The 13,992-nt window shown below is 41.6% G+C and overlaps 1 protein-coding gene across 1 annotated transcript in view; it reads right to left on the bottom strand.

The window, feature by feature from the left end:
• LOC126260506 (cell adhesion molecule 4-like) overlaps positions 1–13,705 on the bottom strand; it is a 265,855-nt gene extending 252,150 nt beyond the window's left edge. Inside the window, exon 1 of the mRNA XM_049957837.1 lies at positions 13,435–13,705. Coding sequence (XP_049813794.1) covers positions 13,435–13,705 — 271 coding nt within the window. The remainder of the gene's footprint in view (positions 1–13,434) is intronic.
• Positions 13,706–13,992: the final 287 nt, after the last annotated feature.

Here is a 13,992-nt window from a genome sequence, read left to right as displayed (position 1 = left end):
TCAAATATGACGTGATAAGAAACAGTCTATCAATTCACTGGCCTAATTTTAAAACAGGAAAGACACGTCTGTACAATCCTAAACTTGAAGCAAGGTTTTTTTTCCTTTTTTAAATGTGAACTCCACATTGAAGCCGTAGCCTACCCGATGAAGCGATGATGAAAAAAGCCTAATCTCAGGAAGACTGATGAATCAGAATCAGTAGAAGTTTTACAATGTTCTCAGTGAAACAATTTTTAGAATGGAGGGCTTTTCTTTACTAGAACATGCTACATATTCGCCACAATACGCTCCATGTGGCTTTTACCCTTCTTCAAACTGGAGCTGCGTAGATAGATACTAGCTTTTCAGTCTCTGGAAGAGATGAAAGCCAAAATCACACAGCTGTTTCAAAGAACGGCTGCGGACGAGCTTTAACGTTGCTTTGAACCAAGGAAGGTAGATGCGTAATGGGAACAGAGAGAGATAAAGATAACACGCTAAAGCTGCAATAGGTTAATTATAAGAATTTTACAACCAACTGAATTTAATACATCAGAATGACTGCATGATTTCCGCAGCTGGTATATGAAGCACAGGTGCTATGTCTGCAGATCACACTCTTCGTAGCCCAGTATGCTGCCCTCCCATTGCTATGAGCAAACCAGGTCAGCCGGAACATTATCGACGTGTATAGGTGTCCACGTGCATTCAGCGCCTGGTGGAACCGCAATACCCGACGTGCTTTGTAACTAACTGAATGATTCGACCAACCAACCTCAAGCATACCTAACACGAGGCCCCCTTTCATACCGTGTCGGATACCGGGACTGTAGTACGAGTTTATTCATAGCTCGTTCTGTGTGTTGCCCCGCTGTGTTCACTAATTTTATGACTCATTCCACATGCCTCATCGCATCGTGTTCATTCTAACCCACGCATGGCTCATAAATAGAGATTCTGAGGCATATTCGCATCAAAGTGGTATATTAAAGAATTTTGATTTTTTTTAATTGGTAGCACGTCTTATGAACATTTTTAGAAATACAATGGAGAAGTAACACAGCCAGCCGGTTGCAAACACTTGTTTAATAAATTTTCCTAGGTGTCGATATCTCTAACGATGTCTTCATCAGAATGGAAATTTATAAGCCCTATAAAGTAACACATAGAAAAATGAGATTCACAGAAACATTAACCAATATGATAAAGTCATAGCACGGAAAGGTTACTTACGTAAAGTTGCACTGCGAGATGGCAGTAGCCAAAGTTTAAAGCAGAGATGCTCAAGCGAAAAATTGAAAGCTAAATACTTTCTAGCCTTTGGTATGTACATCTTGCAAGGAACGACATCAGAATGAGCGGCCCAGTGGCTTACATTGCTGCTACGAAAACAATACCCAAATACTACAGCCCGTCGGGCGTGGACAGTGACATAAGCCAACTTAAGACATTATAACAGAATTAACCGATGTAAACAACAGTTAACTACAAAAAAGAAAATTCAAAGGTGAGAGTTTATTGTATTTTTGAAAATACGAAGCAGCCAAGAAAATTAAGTACTACCAAGAGCCATTTATTAGGCTTTAGTGCAATGTTTATTACGCGAAGTACAGAGTATTTTAAAGTATGTACACTGCTGCATAGTCTAAAACGATTTGCATGAAGGAAACTTTAGTAGTACACATCTATATCCGATTTGAAGAAAATATGTTTTGGAACCAGAGGCAGGTAAACGTAGTAAAAAATAAAGAAATCAAAAATGGGCAACTAGTGAATTAAAGCCATTGAAATAAAAAGTACGTAATTGTAACTGTTCGTTGACGGTGAGGCCATCGTTCATAGGAATATGCGTGAAAATCCCCAGCTCTTTTAGTAGGTCGAGCCTTGACCTTTGTTTTCTCTAAGTAAAATGGAAATTGCTTCAACTGAGGATTTGAGATTGTAAACAAGATTTTACTGTGAGTTATTGTAAGTGAAAAAGGCAACTTTATATCCTTATTTTTCAACTAGAAGACGACGAGTTCTGTAAGAAATAGAGCCTAAAAATGGAATAGAAAAACATTTTTACAAGCGCTACTTTCAGAAAGAGTACTGAAGCCTGAAGTATTGACTATAGCGTCGGTTTTATCTCTGAAGATGTTTTCAACTAAAGAGTTTTTATTAAATTCATCCCATCATTAAGCTTCTCTGATAACAAGGTACAGCAACTGCACGATGAAGGGCAGAATGGAAAAATGCTTTTTTTTATGGGAGTGAGTATGCACCAAAGTAGCTGGCACCATCTGATCTATATTAGTGGTTTTTCGAAAAATACCGAAGGAAAGTCTGTTGTTGTCAAAGCCAGTACTATGATCCAAGTACGGAAGCTGACGATTATTATTTTGTAATTCACAAGTGAAGCTGATTTTGCCATGAAAACAATAAAAAATTACAGGCAGATGCTCAATACCTTTCTGATAAAGACATCCTTAGGTGTCTAAACATAGGTAAATGTATTGAACAATTATTTGCAACCTGTTGGCTGTGTTATTTCTCCATTGAAACTGTTATATGATTTTCGAAAGACAGTCAAGTTCAAAACTGTATGATTTTAGAACTGTTAAATTATGTTTTATGTACTTCCAGAAGGCTGAAATAGCTGAACCTGAGAGACACGTACCTACCTAGACACGAAGTTGAAGTTCTGCTACTTACAACGGAGGGAAATCAAGGGAATGGCTGCACCTTCACTCTCGCATCTCTTTGTATCTTGTATTACACTTTGTTGAATCTATCGATGTTTAATATTAATGTTTCTATAGTGTTGAAGATAAAGTTTTGTATGTGTTACGGGCAATTCTATCGAGTGTAGTACAGGCTTTCTGAGTTTGCAATTATCTCCCCAGAGTCCGATAGAATACAACGTGTTACCACCTAGAGGGAATTTTAAAACAGTTACATTACATATCTGAAGTGGGGTATCAAAAGCAGTAAGAGCCAAAGCAAGAGTCTCCATTATGACAAAGAAACCATGGAAAAAAGAATCACTAATTGGATATTCATCAATCAATCTATTATAACTGTTGAAATGACATTATTTGCTAGGGAAGTTCTGAGTATTGGCGTATATGCACCCACGAATGACACAAAAGATAAGGAGAAAGTGAGCCACCCTCAGGGATACTACCTAAAGAATCCCAAGAAGAAAGGAACTGATTATCATGAGAGACATGAATGGAAGAGTAGGAATTAGAGAATCCTGTAGAATAGCAGGAAAACATGGAGAGGATGTGTATAATGACAATTGGAACGACTGATTGCAATTTGTGAACAATTTGATTTACCATCACATTTTTCAAACACGAAGACAATCATAAATATACGTGGCAACATAACACTAAAGAACTTCGTTCTATAATAGTTTATAATATCACCAAGCAAACAAGCAGTTGCAAGGCAGTAGGCGGTAGATCGTACAGAGGAGCCAAGTGTGGAGGAGCCCAGTGTGGATCAGACCACTATCTTGTAAAAATGAAATATTATTGGCCATGGAAGAATGCAAGTAATGATACAATTAACATAAATAAAACGAACCAGACTGAGAAAGATGGAAACATACCTTTTAATATTGACAGCCTACAAGACGAAAGTATCAGAACACTCTTGGCGGCCAGGATGGAAAGGAAACTGGTTGAATCATTTCAAGGACGTACAGAGGAAATGTGTGACTATGAAAACTAATGTGAAAATCATTGCAACAGAGGTGTTGGGTAAAAAAGATAGCAACCACAAACGTGCAGCAGAGTGGTGGTCAGAGGAAATAGAAGTCCTCGTTAGAGAAAAACGAAATCGTTCCATCAGTGGTTGGTTATTAAATGAGGACAGAGAATAATATCTAGCAGAAGGAACAGTGGAAGAATATTGACATGAAGATGATGAGATCCAGATTTTAGAAAGTGTTCAGGCGTTGGGAACAGGAAAGTATGGTAAATAATCTGGACTCAGGAATATCAACCTGGAGTGTCTGAAATATGGTGGTGACAAAATTGTGAAACTGATAACACAGCTCTTCCCAAAATGATACACGGAGTTTCAATATCCAACGAGATGAAGCTAGATTACATTGATGCCATATTTAAGAAACACATTAATGAGAATTTTTGCGAAAGGAATTAAAACATATTTTCACATTACGACAGATTTTGGTAATAAACTTTCACAGAAATTTAGAACAAGCAAAGGCCTTTTACAGGGCTGTCCCATGTCACCATCATTATTTAAAACCTATGTAGATATTAGCCTTAGAACTTAGTCTCGTAAATGTAATAGTATGGGATTAGAAATAAGAGATGGAGTTTACCTACATAATTTATTATTTGCTGATGATCAAGTAGCCGTAGCACAAGATGGGGAGGATGCCCACTATATGTGCAATCAATTAGCAGTAGCATATAAAACTTGGGATTTGAAGATTAATTACCAAAAAACACAATATTTGATTAATGACTCAGATGAGCTATACATTGAAGGGAAGAAAATCAAAGAGATAAACACTTTCTGTTACTTGGGAACCATTTTAAAAATCAAGGGAAAATCAGAGTCAGAAATCAATAAAAGAATTAGTAGCGGACGGAAGGTCCTTGGGATGTTTAACTCAATCTTATGGAGCAGGAATGTAATGAGCAGAACTAAAAAATTAATACACAAATCTATATTAGATGGTGTGGTTCTGTACGGAATTGAGACCTGGACAATTAACTTGAAGCACATTTAAAAATTACAAGCTCTAGAGAGGCACTTCTGGAGAAGATCGGCAAATCTCTCCAGGAAAGACGAGATAAGGAACACCGAAATAATAAGGAGAATGGAAATAAAAGAAAGAATATATGACGTAATGAATAGGAAGAAATGACAGTGGTACAGGCATGTACGACGAATGGAGGAAGCCAAAATACCAAAATTTATATTGGAGGGGAGAAGAAGAAGTGGACGTGGCTACAAAATGTACTGCATACAATGAGGAGAATGGGCGCAGAGGAGGAGGACACACAAGGTCGAAACACCTGGAGAAATATTTTGAAAATATAGTTTAAGAACGTTTATTCTTCGCATAGTAATATCCGAGTAAACTGTTATGTTGGAGATGAGCCTCTGTAATGAGGAAAAACTCAAAATAATAATAAAAATAACATTACGGAAGGATGCGAAACACGTGTCGTCAATTCCTCTTGATGAAGCGCGTTATTTGCAAACACCTTTTTCTAGTCAGTTGAGGTGCTGTTTGATGATCTTCGGAATGTTCGCATTGAGTATAAATGCCAAAACACTCAGAAGTACTCTAGTAACACTTTGGTAATATATATTCGCATACTTCACTAGTACTGATACCACAACTGACTGCACTCTAAAAACTGTTTAAGTGATATCATGGATTATCACGTAAACGAAAGGTTAAATTCTTGATCCCGATTTATCTTACTCTATGCATCTTTTGCGACATCTTACAATACTACCACTGCTTCCAATTATTTTTTCACGCCCAAACTGTAAAGTAGCCCTGTGGTTAGGATTCTATGCTAAACAGCTTGCCCTACTACAGCGCATAACAAACACGCATGGCGAAACTATTGGGGAACAAGGAAGAAAATATGTTACAGGACCTGGGTCGAGAAACGCTTTAATTTAGGTTGGAGCTGAATTTTTTCAACTCCTCAACACATTAATTACGAGAAACAAGCAGCAACCCGCCGTCGCACTGAATCTCTGATTCCTCCTCCACTTGAACCTCGTCCTTTCAACAGGTCACAAGCAGTAGGCGTAAGCGCTCCATGCTCCCTAAGACAGCTATCAATTCTTTAAAACGTCCTTCTTCATAATGGAAGTCCCCCCCGGATACAAACGTTACGATCTGTTAATCCGTACAGCAAAAGATTGTCTGCAAACTCCGCACCCGAGTAAACTTATACTGTACCGGAAACCAAGTCCGTGAGGAACACCACACAGAAAGTGCTACGTGTAGGCACAATCCCTGATGAACACTAAACAGTTGACGATGTTTTCTTCACAAACGGTGAACAGTTCGTGCTTGTTCGTGATGTTAATAGAGCAATGAAGCTATTCGTATGTCAACACAAGCAATAAAGTGATCCACATGCCAACATTACCATCGTACAATTGGAACAACGGATACCGCCACTGAACCTGAAAGTTAGAACTTACCGTACAGTCTAAGAAAATGTAACCAAGGGGGTATTCTGAACATTTCATGTAAGAAAACATTTCATGTACTATTTGTACCTTCTGTTTCTGTTTGTTTCCCATGACAAATGTAATTATGAAGAGAAGTAGAAAATATGGTTTCACATGGAAACAGTGTTTCCCGACATATACCCATGTAACACATCTTATTCCTCAGTGTGTGAGGAATGTTTTCTGCGTGTCTCGCCACCTTTTTGTTACAGGTGCATATCTTTCTTTGTGTAACAGCGAGACGAAAGCAACAACACGGTACAAGAAGTAGAGCGATGAATACTAACAAGGGAATCTCCCCATCGCACCCCCCTCAGATTTAGTTATAAGTTGGCACAGTGGATCGGCCTTGAAAAACTGAACACAGATCAATCGAGAAAAGAGGAAGAAGTTGTGTGCAACTACGAAAAAATAAGCAAAATATACAAACTGAGTAGCCCATGTGCAAGATAGGCAATATCAAGGCTAAGCTGAACTAGGAAGCGCCGTGGTCCCGTAGTTAGCGTGAGTAGCTGCTGAACAAGAGGTCCTTGGTTCAAGTCTTCCCTCCAGTGAAAAGTTTAATTTTTTTATTTTCCGTTTATGTGACAAACTCTTACGTTTTCATCACTTTTTTGGGAGTGATTATCACATCCACAAGAAAACCAAAATCGGATAAGGTAGAAGAATCTTTTTACCCATTCGCCAAGTGTACAAGTATGGTGGGTCAATAATATATTCCTGTCATGTGACGCACATGCCGTCACCAGTGTCGTATAGAATATATCAGACGCGTTGTCCTGTGGAGGAATCGGTTGACCTATGACCTTGCGATCAAATGTTTTCGGTTCCCATTGGAGAGGCACGTCCTTTCGTCTACTAATCGCACGGTTTACCGGTGCGGTCGCAAAACACAGACACTAAACTTATTACAGTGAACAGAGTCGTCAATGAACGAACGGACAGAACTTTGCGAAAATAAAGAAATTAAACTTTTCACTGGAGGGAAGACTTGAACAAAGGACCTGACGCTCCACAGCTGCCCACGCTAACCACGGGACCACGGCGCTCCTGAGTTCTAATGACCTTGATGTTGCATATCTTTCGCATGGACTACTCAGTTTGTATATTTTGCTTATTTTTTTCATAGTTCCACACAACTTCTTCCTGTTTTCTCGATTGATCTGTGTTCAGTTTTTCAAGGCGTATCCAGTGTGCCAACTTATATCTAAATCTGAGGGGGGTGCGATGGGGAGGTTCCCTTGTAAGTCATTGCAACATTCAAACCAACGTTCAGTCTGGTGAATATTTTCACTCCGGTATTTGCAGGGCACGAGCGCGTTCACGAAATGGTTTATTTAATGGTAAGTTGTTGATGAAGTACAAAGCGTTCATGAATCCATATTAATGAACATTTTCGGTGGTTCACTTCAAGACCTTTGCTCCGTGCAAATATAATCTCTGTGCGGTTGTCCTTCGCTTTTTGTGATCACTTGGAGCAGCATGTGTGAGGCGGGCGGTAACGTTCCCAAACATCGCACCACATGAAACACAAACACAGATCGCGAGTGCTCTTCCGCATCAGCAGACTCGGTGAACAGAACGTATCACTCACTGATATTGCTCTGGGATTTATGGTCCCGCGACGCAGGCGGCGCTGTTGCTCGTTTCGCTCTCGCAGATACTGTCGAAATATATCTGACAGATGCGTATACGCACGCATACATGCCTCTTCCTTTGTGAAGAAAACAATACTAACTACACTTCGCGCGAGTAGTTCCGGAAGAGTGCTTCCGGGGAGAATATCCACTTCGAAAATTTTATACCGACGTAGAAAACATAAACAATTTGTCGAAACGCACTAAAATAAATGAAAACAGTCGTTAGAGGTTTCGGGACTACTGGAAAATTTCATTTACTAATGGCAGTGGACTAGATGTTGTCTCTGTACGATACTACAGAACATTGCATTGCTGTCGGTATTCCTTTTATTTCTATAGTCTTTTAGTGTTGTTTGGTTTTCAAAGTTGTTGTTAATGGACACTTTTGTAAAATATTTCTCCAGGTGTCACAAGTATTACACACTCTGTGAAAGAAAAACGACGCACCACGAAGCAGTCATCGGAATGGGTCGGAAATCGGCGGATGTGATGTACGTGTACAGAAAGAAATGATTAAAACTATAGAAAAACTGGATGATTTATTCAAGAGAGAAAGAGCTTCACAAATTTAGAAAGTCAACAACGCATTGGTCCACATCTGGTCCTTATGCAAGCAGTCATCGGACTTGGCATTTATCGACAGTATATCTCCTGAAGGACATGATGCCACATTCTGTCCAGTCGGAGCGTCAGATCGTCAAAACTGGATGGCCCTGCCCATAGTGCTCCAAACATTCTCAATGGGCTATTTTCCTCCGTTAAAAATATGGTTCGGATTGTTGTTGTTCTGATTGATTATAAAATTGAATCTTCAGTCTGGAACCGCAAGACCGCTACGGTCGCAGGTTCGAATCCTGCCTCGGGCATGGATGTTTGTGATGTCCTTAGGTTAGGTAGGTTTAACTAGTTCTAAGTTCTAGGGGACTAATGACCTCAGCAGTTGAGTCCCATAGTGCTCAGAGCCATTTGAACCATTTTTTTTTGAATCTTCACACAAAATATTTGATATTTTTATATAATCAAAGCTTAAAATTCGTTAAATATCAAGATTTGGTCACGTGATCTAAAACGCTCTGTTATTGGCTGAGGACCTGGTGACGTTACCGACTAGGAATAAGACAAAGCTATATGTGTGTTACTGGATATTTAGCCGTAGCTACGAGGTTTTTACGTACTTTTTCAGTAAACATTTTAGCTGCATAGTGATGGAAAGCGCAGTTACACCTTTTAAGTGACAATGATACTGATACTGGTAAACTTGTCCAATTGATGCGTTTATGCTCCAACCACTTAGCGCAGCGATACGGACAACAACGGATACTCGTCTTCCTACTCGCTGAGCCATCCTTAAACTCACTCCAAACAAAGCAATTGTATAACTTTTTCAAATGGGTCCGTATACTACGGAATATCTAGACCGTCAACTATCATTCATGAGCTCCGGCCCAAAGCACAATAAAATTGTTCTTGGCAAATCTTAGTGCTGATTTGCTCTCTAGAAGACACTCAGTATAAATACAACAGTAAGCAGGCGCTCGGGGCCACAACGGATAGCGGATCTGACTGTGGGAAAAGGAGTCACATGTTCGATTTCTCGAAGAGTCATATACTTTTAAAAATTTTTTGCGAAACACGAAAAGTTAGCAACAACTGATTACAGCAGTTGTTAGTTACATATAGCTTCACATTAATCTTAGTGTGAGAAGTGGACGACAGGGGATAAAAGCATTTATTTTGCGAACAAACAGTCGACTTTTTGGAAAGCGTTGCTAGTAGTGAAGATATCACCATACATCCACAGTACACCGAAATGTAGACGGTGAGATTTTCTATACGGAGAGATATAAAGCATGTACAACGTGCAGGTAACACAAACGTAAATGCTGTGATGTTTGTGAGTGTATTCTGAAGTCAGTGTCTGAAGCAGACTTACTTCATCTTTATGTAAGATGATGAAACATGAAAAGTTTAAACAATAAGGATCCTAGGTGGACAGTACCAAGTTAAAAAAGAATCAGCGTCTCTAGTAGAGCAAACAGTGTGTGGTCATATTAATTAGAAAATATTTTTGGACGTGACAGGAGTGAACAGCGACTGCAAATGTAAGCGCATTTATACAGCAGAACAAACACAATAATATACTGCTTCTAGTTCGTGAGGTGAAGTTTTGTACATGTGATTTGGTTTTCGTATGAAAGGACTATTGAGTCGATTTCCAATGAAGTTAAAGTACTCTTTCGGGTTGGATTCGAACCTGAGATCTCCTGACATAATCTTTGTCACTTCGACGGTCTACTGCTGTAACAACTGAGCTACCGAGTAATTTATGTGAAGTTGGATAAAACAACAATTTTCCGTAAGAGCCTAATTACGTTGTATAACGCTATCCTTCCTTGTAACAGTGGGAAAGAAGATCTCGGAGGTAGATTAATATTACTTCGCAGTGCAAAACATTTTTAATTACGTTAGTGTACTTGTGCGTCGACATGGTGTCAATTTACCGGCGTGTGTCAATTTCGGCGTTTTTGTAGACGTATTTCTAGAGTGTAGTACTACACACCATCTCTAGCCCATACTCCGGAAAATAAATTCCAAAACAAGTCATCCCTGTGATTTCGCAATATGACCGGAGGAGCACCGAGGCTACAAGTGACGTCACAAGCATCCCATGATTTGAAAGGAGCGTTTTAGTGGGCTTTTAAATTATTTGAATTGCATTTCCATTTTCATAAAAGAGTACTGAAATTCAAGAAAAAAAAGCATGTTAGCAACATAAAATGACATAACTAATCATTTAAGGCATTTTAAAAGAAAGAGTCAAACACTCTATTGACATTTTGTATGTCCATCCTTTTGACAGGAGGTTTCTGGGACGACGGCCGTTTACTATCGTGGCAAAATAAAACACCTACAGCGGTCCTTACGATTTGTTTTATTTTGTTGCTATCAGTTTCATCGCTTCAGTGAGTCATCTTCTGGCTGTTTTTGATGCGGTACAGGTTGATATGTGCCCCATACGGAACACACCCGTTGCCAGCATTGCTGAATACACATATAGTGTGTCAGCACTCCAACCATCAATTGCCAGTTATTAGTCGCGCCAGACTGGCGCGTGAGATTTATCTTTATAAAGTTGGCAGCACTGGTTGCCGCGCAAGATGGAGGAGGGTGACATTGAACGCGGCGCCGCCTGTCGCTGCGCGGCCTGTGATTGGTGCGCTCGAAGCGCGCGCGATTCAAAGCAGAGCCAGGCAGGCAGACCTAAGACGGCTTGCCATGAAGGGCAAGAGAACGGGGCAAAGAATATCGTTCGCATACCGCTGTCCTGTAAGGGTGCGGCGGGTGACAACGAAGGGCAACTACTGTGAAATGGAATGGAAGCCGAGACCATCGCTCCTTCATGGCCGGCCGTACGGCGGACGACAGTCATATCGGTGCCCCACCTTTCTCCGGCGCCTATCCAGGCACGAATTCGCTGGTCATCGCGGCTCATTTCAAAACAGGATTCATCACCGAAGACCATTCTAGTCTTTTCAATGAGATTCCAGGCCGTAGCTGAATCGTTTTGGATGACATTCGTGACACTATTGACATTATTACAGCGCAGTGCTACGTCCACGATATTCTACCCCACACGTTTTATCACACTTTGTGGCACGGCACCCTGGGCTTACGTTTCACTGAGGCAATGTCCGGCCGCACGCTTGTCTGAATATAAAATACAATCTACTTAACTGTGGTACATCGTGATCTGCATACCATAAGCCCCATACTCTGGATGGTCTTCTTCCCAGGGCAAGAAGCGATGCGTAAGAGTGCTGTGTCCAGTGCGAAGACGAATGAGAAGAGCAACATCCAGTCTGTGCGACTGGAAGGAGGTACGCCATAGCCGAGTTGTGGAATTAACCAGAAGTGTATGTTGTCTGTGATTTCCACCCATTTGTCGTCCGTTTATGCGTGACTCTGTACCTCAAGAACTGGGTGGTAGCACACAGGTGGAGGGAACACTGAACGAGCTGAGAGTCATTATTTGCTGCACCCTTGGCTGCTACATCCGCCACTTTGTTTTCATTTACACCCATGCGTCCTGCCATGCGAGCAGAAAGTATGGCCTGCCTCTATACTTTGTAAGCGGATATTCTAGACTAATTTATCTGCTGGGTACAAATCTTGTAGAGACTGGAGGGCTTCAAAAATGGCCCCTAGCACTATGGGACTTAATATATGAGGTCATCAGTCCCCTGGAACTTAGAACTACTTAAACCTAACCAATCTAAGAACTTCACACACATCCATACCAGAGGCAGGATTCGAACCTGCTACCGTAGCGGTCAAGCGGTTCCAGACTGAAGCGCCTAGAACTGCTCGGGCACATCGGCCGGAGACTGGAGGGCGTTCAGGCACTACGAATTTAGCATGCACACTCATTACTCTGGAAGCAACATTCACGAACATCTGTTGAAATGTGTATTATTGTGGGGAGGCGTCAGTTTCGGCACCTCTTCTGACGCATCTTCATTTTTCAGCCATAGATGCATTACATATTCAAATTTCCTTTACATCCAGTTTTATCCATATTTCTATAACACTATTCCTGGGGCCCAATGTGATTCAGAAATACTGTACTTTACTTCCATGGCTGTTATCGTTGTAATCTAAGACACCATGACAGTTTTGGGCTGCCCTGGACGTTAATGTGGGTCACTTGCATCCTTTCAGTCTTAAAGTCTTCCCCGACAGCGAAGGCATATTCCAACTGGATGTCACGTCCACGTCACGTGGCCCGAATCACATTAAAAGGGGTGATCAAGAAGTTTCCATTTGGATGCACTTTTGCAGCGTATATGCAACGTAGCGCTACTCCGACACGTGTATGTAAGCACCGATGTTTAGACGAGGGGTTGGTATGGCATTCGTGTCTTTCCGACATATGTGCGGTAAATACGGAATCGCCAACTATGTCCTTTGCTTATAACGGGAAACAAGTCGACACTTTCTGTCGACATTGGGCGTTGCATGAGATACGTGATGAGAAGTACCTGTTTGGGTTAACTCCAAATACACACTGGAAAAACAAAACAGGAAATAACTGCTAAAACAGCAAAGAAATTGCGACTGACGATTCCTAGGAGAGAAACCGGAATAATGCATCAAGGAGCATTATAGTTAATTCACGTTAACGTGTTGATCACCTGATTCACCTAATTGTGAAACGGATGGAAGACATGTGCGATAATATCGCGCTGCTGCACAGCGCCCAGAAACCTCCAACGCGTAATTTAGGGGAGTGGCGGGATGTGGTCCCACGCAGATCCGGAAAACTTTCATCGACTTGTCGAGACCGTGTCACGCGGATTTGCATCTCTACTGCATCTCAAAGGCGGACGAACATGCTATTAAGTTGTAATTTTAGGGAACGGTTATAATGAGACATAATTATCCAAGTAAAGGCATGGTTCAACTACATAGCTTACATGGCACTTACGAATGTATTTATGCCTCATGCATCGCACTGTCAGTGAAAGAGAAGAATGTACTTGTGCTGTGAGAGGTTCTCAAAGCTGGTCGAGCGAGAGGTACTCACGGTATAGGTCAAGCCGCACGGTGGCCTCGACGGGCGGCGCTAGCGGCGAGTTGCTGGCGCGGCAGGTGAGCGTCGCGTGCAGGTCGGCCCTGGAGAGCGCCGCCACGACCAGCAGGCTGCGCACCGACCAGGGCCCGCCCTCGGCGTCGGGCCGCGTCTCCGCCGCCTCCAGCACGCGGCCGTCCCGCAGCCAGCGCACAGTGGCCGGCGGCCGGCCTGCACACGTGAGAGGACGCCGGTCACACACACGCAACTGTGCTTGCCACAACATCGTAGGGTTTCTGTCACCCACACAAACTAGCCAGGAGACACAAACTACCCAGGGTGCACACCGACTATACGTAAGGCGTCTAATAATGACTGCAACACCATATTTTAATCACTCCCGTCATGCATTACCGCTGCTCAGTCGCTGGTGGAGTACTTCTTTTCCTCGTGTTTTACTGTCCCTTTTAATACATAATGCTAGGAGAAATACCGCATGAGACTAATAAGGGGAGATGGTAATAAGTGATAGTAAGGGAGTAGAGGTGAGACGCAGTACCTGGGAGGTTCATC

This window comes from Schistocerca nitens, chromosome 5 (assembly GCF_023898315.1).
Source record: "Schistocerca nitens isolate TAMUIC-IGC-003100 chromosome 5, iqSchNite1.1, whole genome shotgun sequence".
Taxonomy (NCBI): Eukaryota; Metazoa; Arthropoda; class Insecta; order Orthoptera; family Acrididae; genus Schistocerca; species Schistocerca nitens.
The sequence above is the reverse complement of the archived record's forward strand: the minus strand, read 5'-3'. Positions and strand labels throughout refer to the sequence as shown.